The sequence below is a fragment of the Corylus avellana genome, chromosome ca2 (genome assembly GCF_901000735.1).
Source record: "Corylus avellana chromosome ca2, CavTom2PMs-1.0".
Classification (NCBI taxonomy): domain Eukaryota; kingdom Viridiplantae; phylum Streptophyta; class Magnoliopsida; order Fagales; family Betulaceae; genus Corylus; species Corylus avellana.
The window spans coordinates 46,878,095-46,890,482 of record NC_081542.1 but is presented as its reverse complement, the minus strand read 5'-3'; the positions used below and the strand labels follow the sequence as shown (position 1 = coordinate 46,890,482).

Below are 12,388 nucleotides of genomic sequence, written 5' to 3'. Positions count from 1 at the left end.
CGCAGCCACCCAATGCATCATGTGTGCAAATTGCAATAGACTGAACAAGTTTCGGTGTGATTTCCTCTTCAAAACTAATGGCGCAGCCACCCAATGCGTCATGGATGCAAATTGCAATAGGCTGAACAAGTTTCTAAGTCAATAAAACGTGTTAACATGAGTGTAAACGCAAAGTGTCCATTTCCACTTTGTCAACATTCACTCACCACCTCCGCCGGACGCTTGATAAACCCTATATTATATTTTGAAGTTTTTGTTTTGTCTTAGAAGTGTCAACCTCGACCTTTTTGTTATTGAACGAGGGAGGATATAAAAGTAGCAGAAATTAAAAAGCAATATAAAACTCCTATAGTTTAGTCAAAAAGGAAAGCACAGAGTGACAGAAAGGATGAAGATTCTCTAGTTGATTAACATGAAATTAATTTAAAATAGTCTCAACTTGGATTCCCTTTGATGGGCAATCGGGTATTAACCATTAATAGAGATGGGCAGCATCGTTGACCGTTTAGGATATGTTGTATTTACAGTAAAAGTGAAGATAGCTCCAAAAAATGATTTTCCAGCGACTATGGCTCTGCCGACAATTGCTTTCACACACACTTACTAGTTACCATTTCCCGATCGATGATATTGGGCATACCGCCCTACAACAAGGTCCGAAACCCCCCTAGCCCATGAATAAACATATATGGATGTGGGTCTTCTTAATGATAACGTACGGCATTTGAGGCTAAAGAAAATCACCAATTTTTTTTTTTTTTTTTTGAAGGTCGATAAGAATAAGTAAATTTAATCATTGAATTAAAACTTTAACAATATCAATGAGACTGAAATGGTGATTCATAAATAAACAAACAAAAAACAAAACAAAAAAAAAAAGACGAAAAGAAAAAATTGTGATTCAACTAAGGACAGAAATTTCCTTCAAATTAGTTTGAAGGAAATATCTTCTAACCCATTTAAAATAGTGTCAAGTGTCTATAAACATTTAAAAGGCACATTAAATTCTTAACTTCATTAATAGCAATTTACTAACTTAGACTAAATCTAATGTGCATTTTAAATATTTATAGACATTTGGCATAATTTTAATTAATGGGTTGAAGGATATTTCCTTCAGATTAGTTTGGAGGAAATTTTTGTCCTTCAACTAATTACTTATTACAGCATTCTCAATAGTCTCACCAGATTTTACTAACGAAAAGAACTAAAAATCTTTTTCTCGATTTTATCTATCCACTTTTTTAAAGCACACAGTAGCCTTACAATTTTAGCTAATCCACTTTCCTTATCCATTTAAATATTATTTTCAAAGCCAAACCCAAAAGGAAATAAAAAAATGGAGAGAGAATCTTAAAATTTTAATGATTTTTTTTTTTTTTTTGTGAGTGAATAGTGCTCACACCTATAAGTATTTTATTTCAACTCATAGATCGCTTCCTTCATGGCTCAACCCTATAACTTGGTGTTTGACTCTGATATCAAATGATACAAACATTTAGGTAGAACTCACTCTTAAAACCAACTTGCAAATGGATGATGTTCAAGAACTTATATACATATAGTTAATATTACACTTAAACTACGTAGGATATTACGATTATAACACACTGTTCACCCACCAAAAATGTCTCATCAAATTGGTGAGGTTGAGGGCCTATTTTAGACAATTTCAGCAAATTGGCTCACCAAAATAGTCTGTTGAAAATGCTTTTAGGCCTTTGCTCGACTACTAAGTACATAAGGAGTCTTCAAGAGATGCCCATGCTAGCGAAGTAAAAACCAAACTCACCTAGTCGACACCCTATTGCCAGCTCTCTCAACTGTTCGCTCACACCAGATAATCATTCTCTCTCAACTGTTTGCTCACACCAGATAATCATTCCCTTTATGAGTAATGCAATTTGTCACTCTCTTTATCCCTCAATCCCACGTGGCATGGTCCTCATTGTTGGCGGACCCAACCATTCAAAAATCTGCTTCAACAGCCGCATACGATCGACGATAAAGACATTGTTTTAGAGATTTGCAACGACAGCCCATAGGGGCTTCCAGTATTGTTGGATAAAATGCTCGTAGCAACTGCTGGGATGAGAAACGTTTTGGAGAATTGAACTCCAACGACACACAGAGCGTGGGAAACGATAGAAGATCATTTGATTAGTCAAAATTCACGTGGATTTGAATTCTAGAGTCAGCGAAAATGGTGATCCCGGTCGCTGATCGCGATTGATGATGTCCTCTTGATTCTGTCCCCATGTGATGATGTAGATATCTTAAAACTTATGACATGAATGGCAAAATTTCGTGTTTGGCAGGCAGTGACACTGATGTGCTAGCTATCCACTAAGGATTAGATTCTCTGATTTCCCATTTGTACTCAAAACAAACGTCTCAAGATCAATTTCAAAAAATGTAGTAAAACATTACTCTAATTATAATATTAATGGGTCTCTCTATTTGTGAAACACAAAATGGAAAATGGAAAAAAATAAAAAAATAAAAAAATAAATTTAATTGCATGTACTTTTTGCCAACTACTTCCTAAGGCAAAAAGCCATTCGAAATTTTCTATATCGTGGACTTTGGTGTTTGCCACCTGAAATATTGAATATAGAAGCAGTATAAGTTTCCGATAAAGTCCATCGTTCCTTTCCTCCATAACAATTTCCGGAATGATGATCATATAGATTCCGAGATTGAAACTTCCCAAACGTACTGCAAAGAGGAACATCAACGAAGATCATGTGTTGTTCAAGACTAGTTTTATCTTTCTGTTTCATTCTCTTCCATGCTGTTGCTCTCACGTTTGCCCAAGACCCTTACTTCTGCTTTGAAACTGGTAACTACACAAGTAACAGTACCTACAAGGCAAACCTCAACACCCTCCTGGCTTCCATGTCTTCCAACACCGAAATAGATTACGGGTTCTACAATTTCTCCGCCGGAGAAGGCTCTGAAAAAGCCAACGCGATTGCACTTTGTAGAGGAGATATCTCTACGGAGGAATGCCGAAGTTGTGTCAACAAGTCAAGTCACGATCTCTTACACTATTGTCCCAACCAGAAGGAGGCAATCATATGGTTCACAACATGTATGGTGAGATATTCGAACAAACTCATATTTGGTGTTATGGAAGATAGCCCTTTATCTGCCTATTACAACACAAAGAACGTGTCCGACGTAGAAGGGTTCAACAAGGTGCTAAAACCCTTGTTAGATAGGCTAAGAATCCGCGCTGCATCAGGAAGTTCTACTCGCAAGTTTGCTGTGGGAAGCGCCGCTGCCCCAGATTTTGAAACAATACATGCACTTTTGATGTGCACCCCTGATTTGGACGAGCTGGAATGCAGCAACTGCCTGAGGAAGGCAGCGGAATATATTCCAAAATGTTGTGATGGAAAGCAGGGAGGGAGATATATAGCACCCAGCTGTGATTTAAGGTACGAGGTATACAGTTTCTATGACCCTGCAGCTGAGACGACATCTTCAGAAGGTATAGTACTACTATTCATGCTTCACGCTTTAGAAGAAAAGTTTATCTTATTTTTTCAGTAACCTCCCAATTATAAATATGTTCTATATGCCCCCTGCTTTTACCAATATCCATGACATGCGATATATGTTTGATAGTATAATAGGTAGATTCATTGTTCCTTTTTTTGTTTTTGTTTTTGTTTTTTTTTTTTTTTTTTGCACTGGGTTAATTATTTTCATATATAGGAAAACACATGCATATAATAAACAAGGAGTTGGATCAATGTTTCAAAACACTTTTACAAGATTATGGATCTCTTATGTTCACGAGGTGTTTGATCATATAAGTCATTGATCTTATACACCAAAATTGCCTATGGCCTATACTATAGTATAGGCCATAGGCCCATTTGGTTATACTATATATACACCAAAATGGCCTATACTATTTAGCCCCATTTGGTTATCTGTTAGCTTAATCTAAAGTCCTAAGTCAAGTAGTCAATGGGTTCGGGTCAAATAATTATGCCATATCAACTATTCACTCATGTCATTACTATGTGTATTATCTAACATCCACTTCTATTTCTACTGCTTCTTAGAGTATTGATTAAATGATTAAATTTATTATTTTTTATCAATTTTAATTTTTAAAATAAATGGTGATTTAACATATAAAGTATCAAAACAAAAGTCTTGAATTCGAATCTTGTCTACATAACTCACTTTCCATTTCAATTAAGCATTTTATGTGTTGGACTTCACTTATTAATTACGATAAGTTTTTCCCGATATCCATTGGAAGAAATGTTGTAATAAAAGCAGAGTTGTGGTGTTTGCAGGAAAGGAACGTCACTCATCTAAAACTGCAGTCATTATAGCTGTGCCTACTGTTGTTCCTGTTTTACTAATCATTTGTATCTACACCTTCTATTTAAGAGTGAGAAAGCCAAGGGAGAAAGATGAACGTAAGTCAGAAATTGGTCTATCTTTCCTTGTTGCTAACCATATCATTTCTATAAGTAAGAAAAAATGCCACATGCATTCAGACAATTTGTGCTGTAGTTGATGTATATGCTAGTACTTTACGTACTAAAGGATACTTGTGTAAATAAGTAATTGCATATTTAGGGTTAATTTTTGCCTCTTTTAGAATATGACATAATTTGGGATTGTCTATTACTTTAAAATAAAATAGATACCATGCATTTAGTAGACATTAAATCAGTTTTTTTTTTTTTTTTTTTTTTTTTTTTCTAGAAATTATGGAACTAATTGTAAAGATATGAGTTTTCTTTGTGATCACTTCTCAAACAAAAACGAACAGTATTACATTAGAAGACAATTTTTGTAGCATTTGCAGTTTGGAAGAAAGAATTTCAAAAGTCATTTCTGTTGAGCCCGTTGTTGATGTAAAATATTGTATGAACAAATCAAATAGCAATTGCATTACTCTTTCTTGGGCAATTAATGCACAAATCTAATTCAGATGTATTGACTTGCTCATATGAAGCAGTGGATGAAATGAGTAATGCTGAATCATTGCAAATCAAGTTCAGCATGATTAAAGTTGCTACGGAGAACTTTTCTACTGCAAATAAGCTTGGAGAAGGTGGATTTGGTGTTGTTTACAAGGTAATGTGACGTTATGAATGGAAGAGCATATCATCTTTAATAAGATGTTAAGTCTAAAATTATGAATTCATGAGAGTTGCATACGATATATCACGAGATATTTGATTTTTTCAGGGTAGATTTTCAAATGGACAAGAAATAGCTGTTAAAAGATTATCTAGCGGATCAGGGCAAGGAGATCTAGAATTTATGAATGAAGTCCAATTAGTGGTTAGGCTTCAGCACCGAAATCTGGTAAAGCTCTTAGGGTTTTGCTTGAAAGGAAGTGAGAGGCTTTTGGTCTATGAGTTTGTACCTAATGCAAGCCTTGATCACTTCATATTTGGTATGGTTGCACTTCAACTTAAATATTAGATTTTATTCAATTCACAATAATTTCTTTCTAATTGAAGCATCTAGTCTTCAATACATATATATGCGCTCTTAATTAATAAAAAAGCATGCTTGCATGAATTTGTAGATCCAATCAAGCGTGCCCAAATATTGAATTGGGATAGGCGGTACAAAATTATAGAGGGAATTGCTCGAGGGCTTCTTTATCTTCATGAAGATTCTCGATTTCGTATTATTCACCGGGATCTCAAAGCTAGCAATATTCTGTTAGATGCAGATATGAATCCTAAGATTTCCGATTTTGGCACAGCAAGATTGTTAGATCAAACTCAAGGCAATACAAAGAAAATCATTGGAACCTAGTAAGTATATTAACATTGGTTAGAGGTAATAACTAGAATACACTACACTTTTATCCCTTTTTGCTTATGTGACACTGCTAAGCAATCATTTGTTAAAAGAATAATGTTAAATACTACACCCTTATTCTACTATGTTAATGTGATAGTGATCCAAGAGCTTATGGGCATTGTCATATCAGCTTAATGGAATAGGGGTATAGAATGTAGTATTACTCTCGTTAATATATATATATAGATCCAATGGGTGACTAAAATAAGTGAGACATTAGGAAAGTAAGATAGAAGGTTGAATAAAAGTGTAGTGTATATATTACTCATAAAGTAATACTATGAGTTATTTGTGTCATAGAAACAATATGGAAAAAATCCTAAGAATTCAATGAATTTTAGCACATATGAAAAAGCTTTGATAGAATTCTAATTAAACTAATATTATTGATGTCTACATGCAGTGGATACATGGCTCCGGAGTATGCAATGCGTGGATACTTTTCAGTAAAGTCCGATGTATTTAGTTTTGGGGTTTTAGTTTTGGAGATAATAAGTGGGCAAAAAAATAGTTCTTTTGCTGAAGGAGAAAATGTAGAAGGCCTTCTAAGCTTTGTAAGTGTAATTATCTTTGTCTACATTTATTTTTCAAACTGTGGCTAGTGATGCAAATGATATTGTCATTGTCTTTTCTTTTCAAATGATATTGCCAATGTAAAAGAGTAGTCTCTCCTATATAATGTCTAGTCATTTAAATTATCTTTGCAGGCATGGAAAAATTGGAGGGAGGGGACAGTTTCAAATCTTGTAGATCCCACATTGAGCTCCAGTTCAACAGCTGAAATAATGAAATGCATTCACATTGGGTTACTATGTGTTCAAGAAAATGTTGCTAAGAGACCAACAATTGCTTCAGTCGTTCTCATGCTTAGTAGCTACTCCCTCACTCTATCAGTCCCAACAAAACCCGCATTTCTCATGTACAGCAGCACTAGACCAGACATATCATCCCAATCGCAAAATAGCTTAGAGGTTACAGAATCAGATCCGTTAGTGTTAGCTCTGTCCCAGCCTTGATAAATGAGGCTTCAATTATTGAAATATATGCTTACTAGCATTTGATGGAAGAAATGTTTTACAATTTTTGTTTTGAAATACAAAAATACTACCTACGCTTCTTTTTTATTTTTTTATTTTTTATTTTTATTTTTTAAGAGTTCTATTTTGAAGATGATAAAATAGAATGAGTTATCAATGATATTGTGTTATTTTCCTTCTTCATAGCCACATTTCATTAATTTAAATAGGAAATTCTTTATTTTTTTTCTTGGCTCTTTTCTCTCTCTTTTTTTTTTGTACCCATTCCGCACCAAAACTCTCCCTCTCAAACCCACCAATCACCCTATCAGTCTAGTTTGTTTTGAGTACACATGTTTGCGTCAAGTCTTACATTGAAGAAAAAAAATACAAATTAAAGTGTGTAGTTAATATATATAACTGGAACCAAACTCATTAGCTTAAGCTTTTGAGTTAAAGTGATATTTTAACATGTATATTAATATGCTCTTGATGGACTTCTTAAGCGATTCTTTCTACAACAAATTGGTATCAGAGCTTATGGACATAATAGTTTTAACTTTTGGTGCATCAAGATGCATGTTTTGTGACGACAACAAGGCTTGGTGAATATTTTCTATTGTGTCATCACCAAAGGAAGAAATTATGAACTTGAAGAAAAAGCCTATAGTGCGATTTAATTTGTTGTCTCTTTCACATGGAGTCTTAAAAGAAGTCATCGATAAAGAAACTATCACTAGTCTTTGGAAGAAGTATGAAAATTTGTACACAAAGAATTCACTCACTAACCGAGTATCTTAGAATATGTTGTATATGCACTTATGAAGTTTGTGTCCCACATTAAAAAAGTACAAATAACAAGAGTGATTAATATACCTAAGTGGACCCAAGCCCATTAGCTTAAGCTTTTGAGCTAGAAGTGGTGTCCTAATATGTATATTAATTTACTCTAGCTTGTTTGACTCCCCTTGGTATCAGAGCTCAGGTTCGAGAAATCCAATTGATGACAAATATGGCGAGTACTAAGTTTGAAATGGAGAAGTTTAATAGGAAGAATATAATTTCTCTCTTTGGCAGAGAAGGGCGAATAAACCCGAGAAGATGGAGAATGATATTTGGAAAGAGATGGATGCGAAAGCTGCCAATGCGATCCGTGTATATGACGAAGATTTGTTGGAACACCTGACAAGTTCAACATGTTGAATACATAGTTGCTGAATTTTGCAGTAAAGATTGGAGAAGAAGATAAAGGGATACTTCGGTTGGCATTGCTTCCCCCTTCTTATGATCACATGTTTATGACCTTGTTATATGGGAAAGAGACTCTGGTATTTGAAGAGGTGACATGATCTTTTTTGTCACATGAGACGTAGAGAAAGCCTGTCAATGATCAGGCTGATGGGCTGGTGGCACGGTTTGAGCCAAAACGCGGAAAAGATAAGTTTCAGGGGAATGGCAGAGGGAAGTAGTCTCGGTCTATATCACGATTGGCACAAGGTGGAGGATCTCGGTTCAGATGCAAAAGATGTGGAGTGCTATTATTGTCACAAGAAATGGCAAAACAGAGAGAACACACCTAGTGTGCGCGCATTAGAGAAAACAGCCCACAACAAGTCTTGTTATCATTATCAGTATTGCAATGCCGCACCGCACGTAGAGAAAAAGAAGAGTTTACTCTTTAGTTGGTTTTTTCTCTCTTTTTGTTATTTTTCTCTTTTGAGTGAGAGTGAGACTTGGGTGTATTGGGGATTTGGGTTTTGTGTGATTTTCTTTTTGCTATTGTTTGTACTCCATATTTTGTTAGTGAATTTCTTCTGGGTCGTCTCTGCCAATGAATGTAGGCTTGTTAAGCCAAACTACTTTCATCTTGGTGCCTTATGTAATTGATCTATTTTCTTTTCTGCTTCTTTGGGATCTAGTATTTTAATTCCATGCACAACAAAATCAATGATTATATACCTAGCCTAAAGATGAAGGGATGTATGCCACTTTGATATCATCTTGATGAATTTAATAAAATTATTTTTCATTTGAAAAATATTGATATTAAAGTTGATGATGAGGATCAAACCTCGATTTTACCTTTTTGTATTGGATAAGGAGAAAATTCTTCCATGCATGACCTCATCAGACTAGTAAAAAACTTATTACAGCATGATTAATTCCTTAATTTTGCATTTCTTCTCATTAGAATACTAGCAGTAGATTTCTTTTGATTTTTCATTAGTTTATAGCATAAATCTACTTTTTGATTCCCTACGAAAATATATTTCACAATAACTTCCCTTATCTTTCCTTATACCATTAAAATATTATTTTTTTTACAAAATTCAAATTCCCTACCTACCCTCACTTTTTTCACAAAATTCCAACAAAATCTCCAATTAAAAACAAAAAGATGAAGGATGAAAGAGGAAAGAGAAATGTTTATATTAAAATAATGTATAGGAAACCACTTTTGGTTTTCATACACATTAGAAAATACTGTAGCAACCCTTGAGGATTGGTTAAATATAGGAAATCTAATGTGAGTAAGTTTTGCAATTTTTTTAAAATTTTTCCTAAACATAATTAAAGAAAAAAATGACATATCAAACATCTGCTGCTAGTGCTCTTATTCAGTCTTATGATTTCCTCTTCAAAACTAATGGCGCAGCCACGCAGGGAGTCCTCCTGCTCCCCCATCAAATGTTTCTTTAGCTTTAAAAAAGAAAGTGCATCATGTGTATGCTTTAGGTACGCAACCAGTTTCGGAGCCAATGAAACGTGAAACATGAGTGTAAACACAAAAGGGTCAAAGTCGATCGACCCGTCATTATTGAACGAGGAAGGAAATCAAAGTGGCCAAAAAAAAAAAGTAAATAAAACTCCTTTAGTCAAAAAGGAAAGCATAGAGATTAAGGAAGAAGACTCTCTAGTTGATCATTAATATTAAATTAATTTTAAGAATTTGAATATCTTCCAAATGCTAAAAATAGTCTGCACTTTTGGATTCCCTTGGTGGGCCTTTGATTAACCAATCAAAATGGCTAATTAAGAGGGAAGCATGGCCTGTATGGGCAGCGTCGATCCATGACAGTTTAATTAGGATATGTTGTATTTACACTATAAGTGAAGATAGCTGACTTCATATATATATATATATATATATATATTCCAATCTTGCTGCTAATTCTTTTAATTAGTGAATAATCCCCAAGATTTGCCCCGGTAATAATGCGCCGACGTTTTAGTCGGCTACGTACTCGAAAAGGATGTGAGGAAAATATTTTTCTTTTCTCTAAAAAAAATAACCCCAATAAAATAACGCTTGCAATTTGCAATGTACGAACACATGCATGCACCGGTCCCCCAAAAACAAAAAGAAAAGAGTTTTGATTGCATAATTTCTACTGGTTAATATTATAACAAGGGAGCTAGCAGAGAGAATATTTGTTCGGAACCAATTATTTTCTGCAATTAATTACGTGCAAGCATGCGTTTTACTGTAGATTTCTCTTCCAATATCAAATCCATGTTTCCCAATGGAATTCTATGAATTTAAGCAACATTAATGTACACAATTATTCAATTAAACGTAAGGGGATTTGTATCTTGTGCCATCACACGAGGCATTTACAAGCTGAAGATGCCACATATCTCTAATTACTCATGAGGTTCCTTATCTTATGTCAACATATTCTAAAAAGTTTATCTTTTGGAGAAATTTCAGTTGTACGTCCCGTCTAAATTATCAAACATTTTTTAATGTCTCATAAACTATGAAAATTTGCAATGTGTGGGGATTTTGATTTTTTTTAACCCCTTTAAATCACCCCTTAGGGTTTAATTTTTCATTAACTTAAATGACTAGCATATAAAATTTAATTAACTCAAATGATAAAATCTTAACAATAATTAATTAACTAATAATTATAATGAATTTACAAAAATCAAAGTCTCGAAATTTAATTTATATAAGGACTAGATACATTAATTGAACAGCTCATGAATTCTTTGAAAAATAATGAATCAAGTTTTAACATATTATCTACTTAATTAGTGACAAGATTGAGCTCAATTGACATGTGTTTGAAACAAAATTAAATGAACTAAGTTTGAACATTTAATAGTTTTCGACTCAATTACAGCCTTGCTCGCTAAATTGAACTTAAGACTTTAATTTTAAACGAAGAGAGATAATGATCCGTAGTTATCGATCTAATTAGAAGTCACTCAAATCACTCATATAGACAAAATGATTGAGAAGGCAATAACGTTTGTTTCGGCGTAAAATATTTTCTATTTCCAGGGAAGTCATTTTACAAGAAAATGTTTTACGATCCAAACATTTTCCAGCGTTTGGCGCGCGCTCAGAAAATCACAATTTTTTTAAAAAAATTATATTAAAATATAAATTATGAAAATATCTCAACTAAGTCTTAGAGGTGTCCGAACCGAATCCCACTAGGAACCCATTGGAACTTACCCGGGACTCACCCGGACCCCGCCTAGACCCTATCAGGACCACTTTGGGATCAGCCCGAGACCCTGGCAGGACCCGTCCAAGACCCAACATGGACATTTTAGTAATTTAGTGTTCAATATGATTTTGTGTACACACCAAATACCGAAAACTGTTTTCCAAGAAGATGTTTTCCAAGAAAATGTTTTTTGGTGACATTTTTCTACGTCGGAGACCCAATCGGGACCCGCTTGATTTTCCGTACATGCAAAATACCGGAAAATGTTTTCCGCCGAAAATATTTTCCGACGAGTCCCGGACAGGTCCTGGATGAGTCTCAGTCAAGTCTCAGGCGGGTCCTGGGTGAGTCTTGGTCAAGTCCTGATCAAGTTTCGGGCGAGTCCCGGGCAGGTTATGGTGGGGTCCTAGGCAGGTCCCTGGCGGGTCCAAGGTAGGTCCCAGGCGAGTCTCGCACAGGTCCGGTTAGGTCCTAGTCAGGTCTCGGGCAGGTCCAGTTGAGTCACGGTCAAGTCTTGGGTAGGTCCTGGCGGGGTCCCGGCTGGTTCTGGGTAGGTCCTGGGCGAGTCCCGGTCATGTCCTATCTAGTGGGGTCTTGGGCGAGTCTTAGTAGGGTCCGTCAATTTGAGAATGAGATTATCAAAGTCGAAAAATGGTTTACAGTTTTTAAAATAATAAACCATTTTAAACCGAAAACCATTTTCCGAAAATTAAAGAAGAATTTTCGGCCAAAGGAAAAATATTTTTTGTTGACTATTTTTTTACGTTACACTAAACACCTGAAAATACGGAAAACATTTTCCGTAAATCATTTTACAGCGAAACAAACAGAACCTAAAAGGCAATTGAATTGCCAATTCAATGTATGCAGCCAATCGCGGCCTACCGCACCAACTGATCCACTTGCCTTGCTTTACATAAAGAAATAAGCCAAAGTTGAATATTTTAAAGTTATTGGATTTGTCTCAGATAATAAACATTGGCTTCTTGGAAAATAGTGGGAAGTTGCAGCTCCTGCAACTTAATTTGTCATTATTTTACTCCTTAGCATATA

General features: G+C 34.9%; 1 protein-coding gene across 1 annotated transcript; it reads left to right on the top strand.

The window, feature by feature from the left end:
• The first annotated feature begins 2,745 nt into the window (after positions 1–2,745).
• On the top strand, positions 2,746–6,872 carry LOC132170037 (cysteine-rich receptor-like protein kinase 44). Its single transcript, XM_059580956.1, has 7 exons — positions 2,746–3,496; positions 4,320–4,460; positions 4,994–5,112; positions 5,227–5,437; positions 5,573–5,807; positions 6,260–6,410; positions 6,564–6,872. The coding sequence occupies exons 1-7, from the start codon at positions 2,746–2,748 to the stop codon at positions 6,870–6,872; spliced, it is 1,917 nt and encodes a 638-aa protein (XP_059436939.1).
• The last annotated feature ends 5,516 nt before the right edge of the window (positions 6,873–12,388 follow it).

Bases quoted from the DNA above. Each gene is read 5' to 3' on its own strand.
- LOC132170037 (XM_059580956.1), top strand. From the start codon at position 2,746: ATGTGTTGTTCAAGACTAGTTTTATCTTTCTGTTTCATTCTCTTCCAT. The intron at 5,438-5,572 runs GTATGGTTGCAC...ATGAATTTGTAG, and splicing joins CCTTGATCACTTCATATTTG to ATCCAATCAAGCGTGCCCAA. The intron at 5,808-6,259 runs GTAAGTATATTA...GTCTACATGCAG, and splicing joins AAGAAAATCATTGGAACCTA to TGGATACATGGCTCCGGAGT.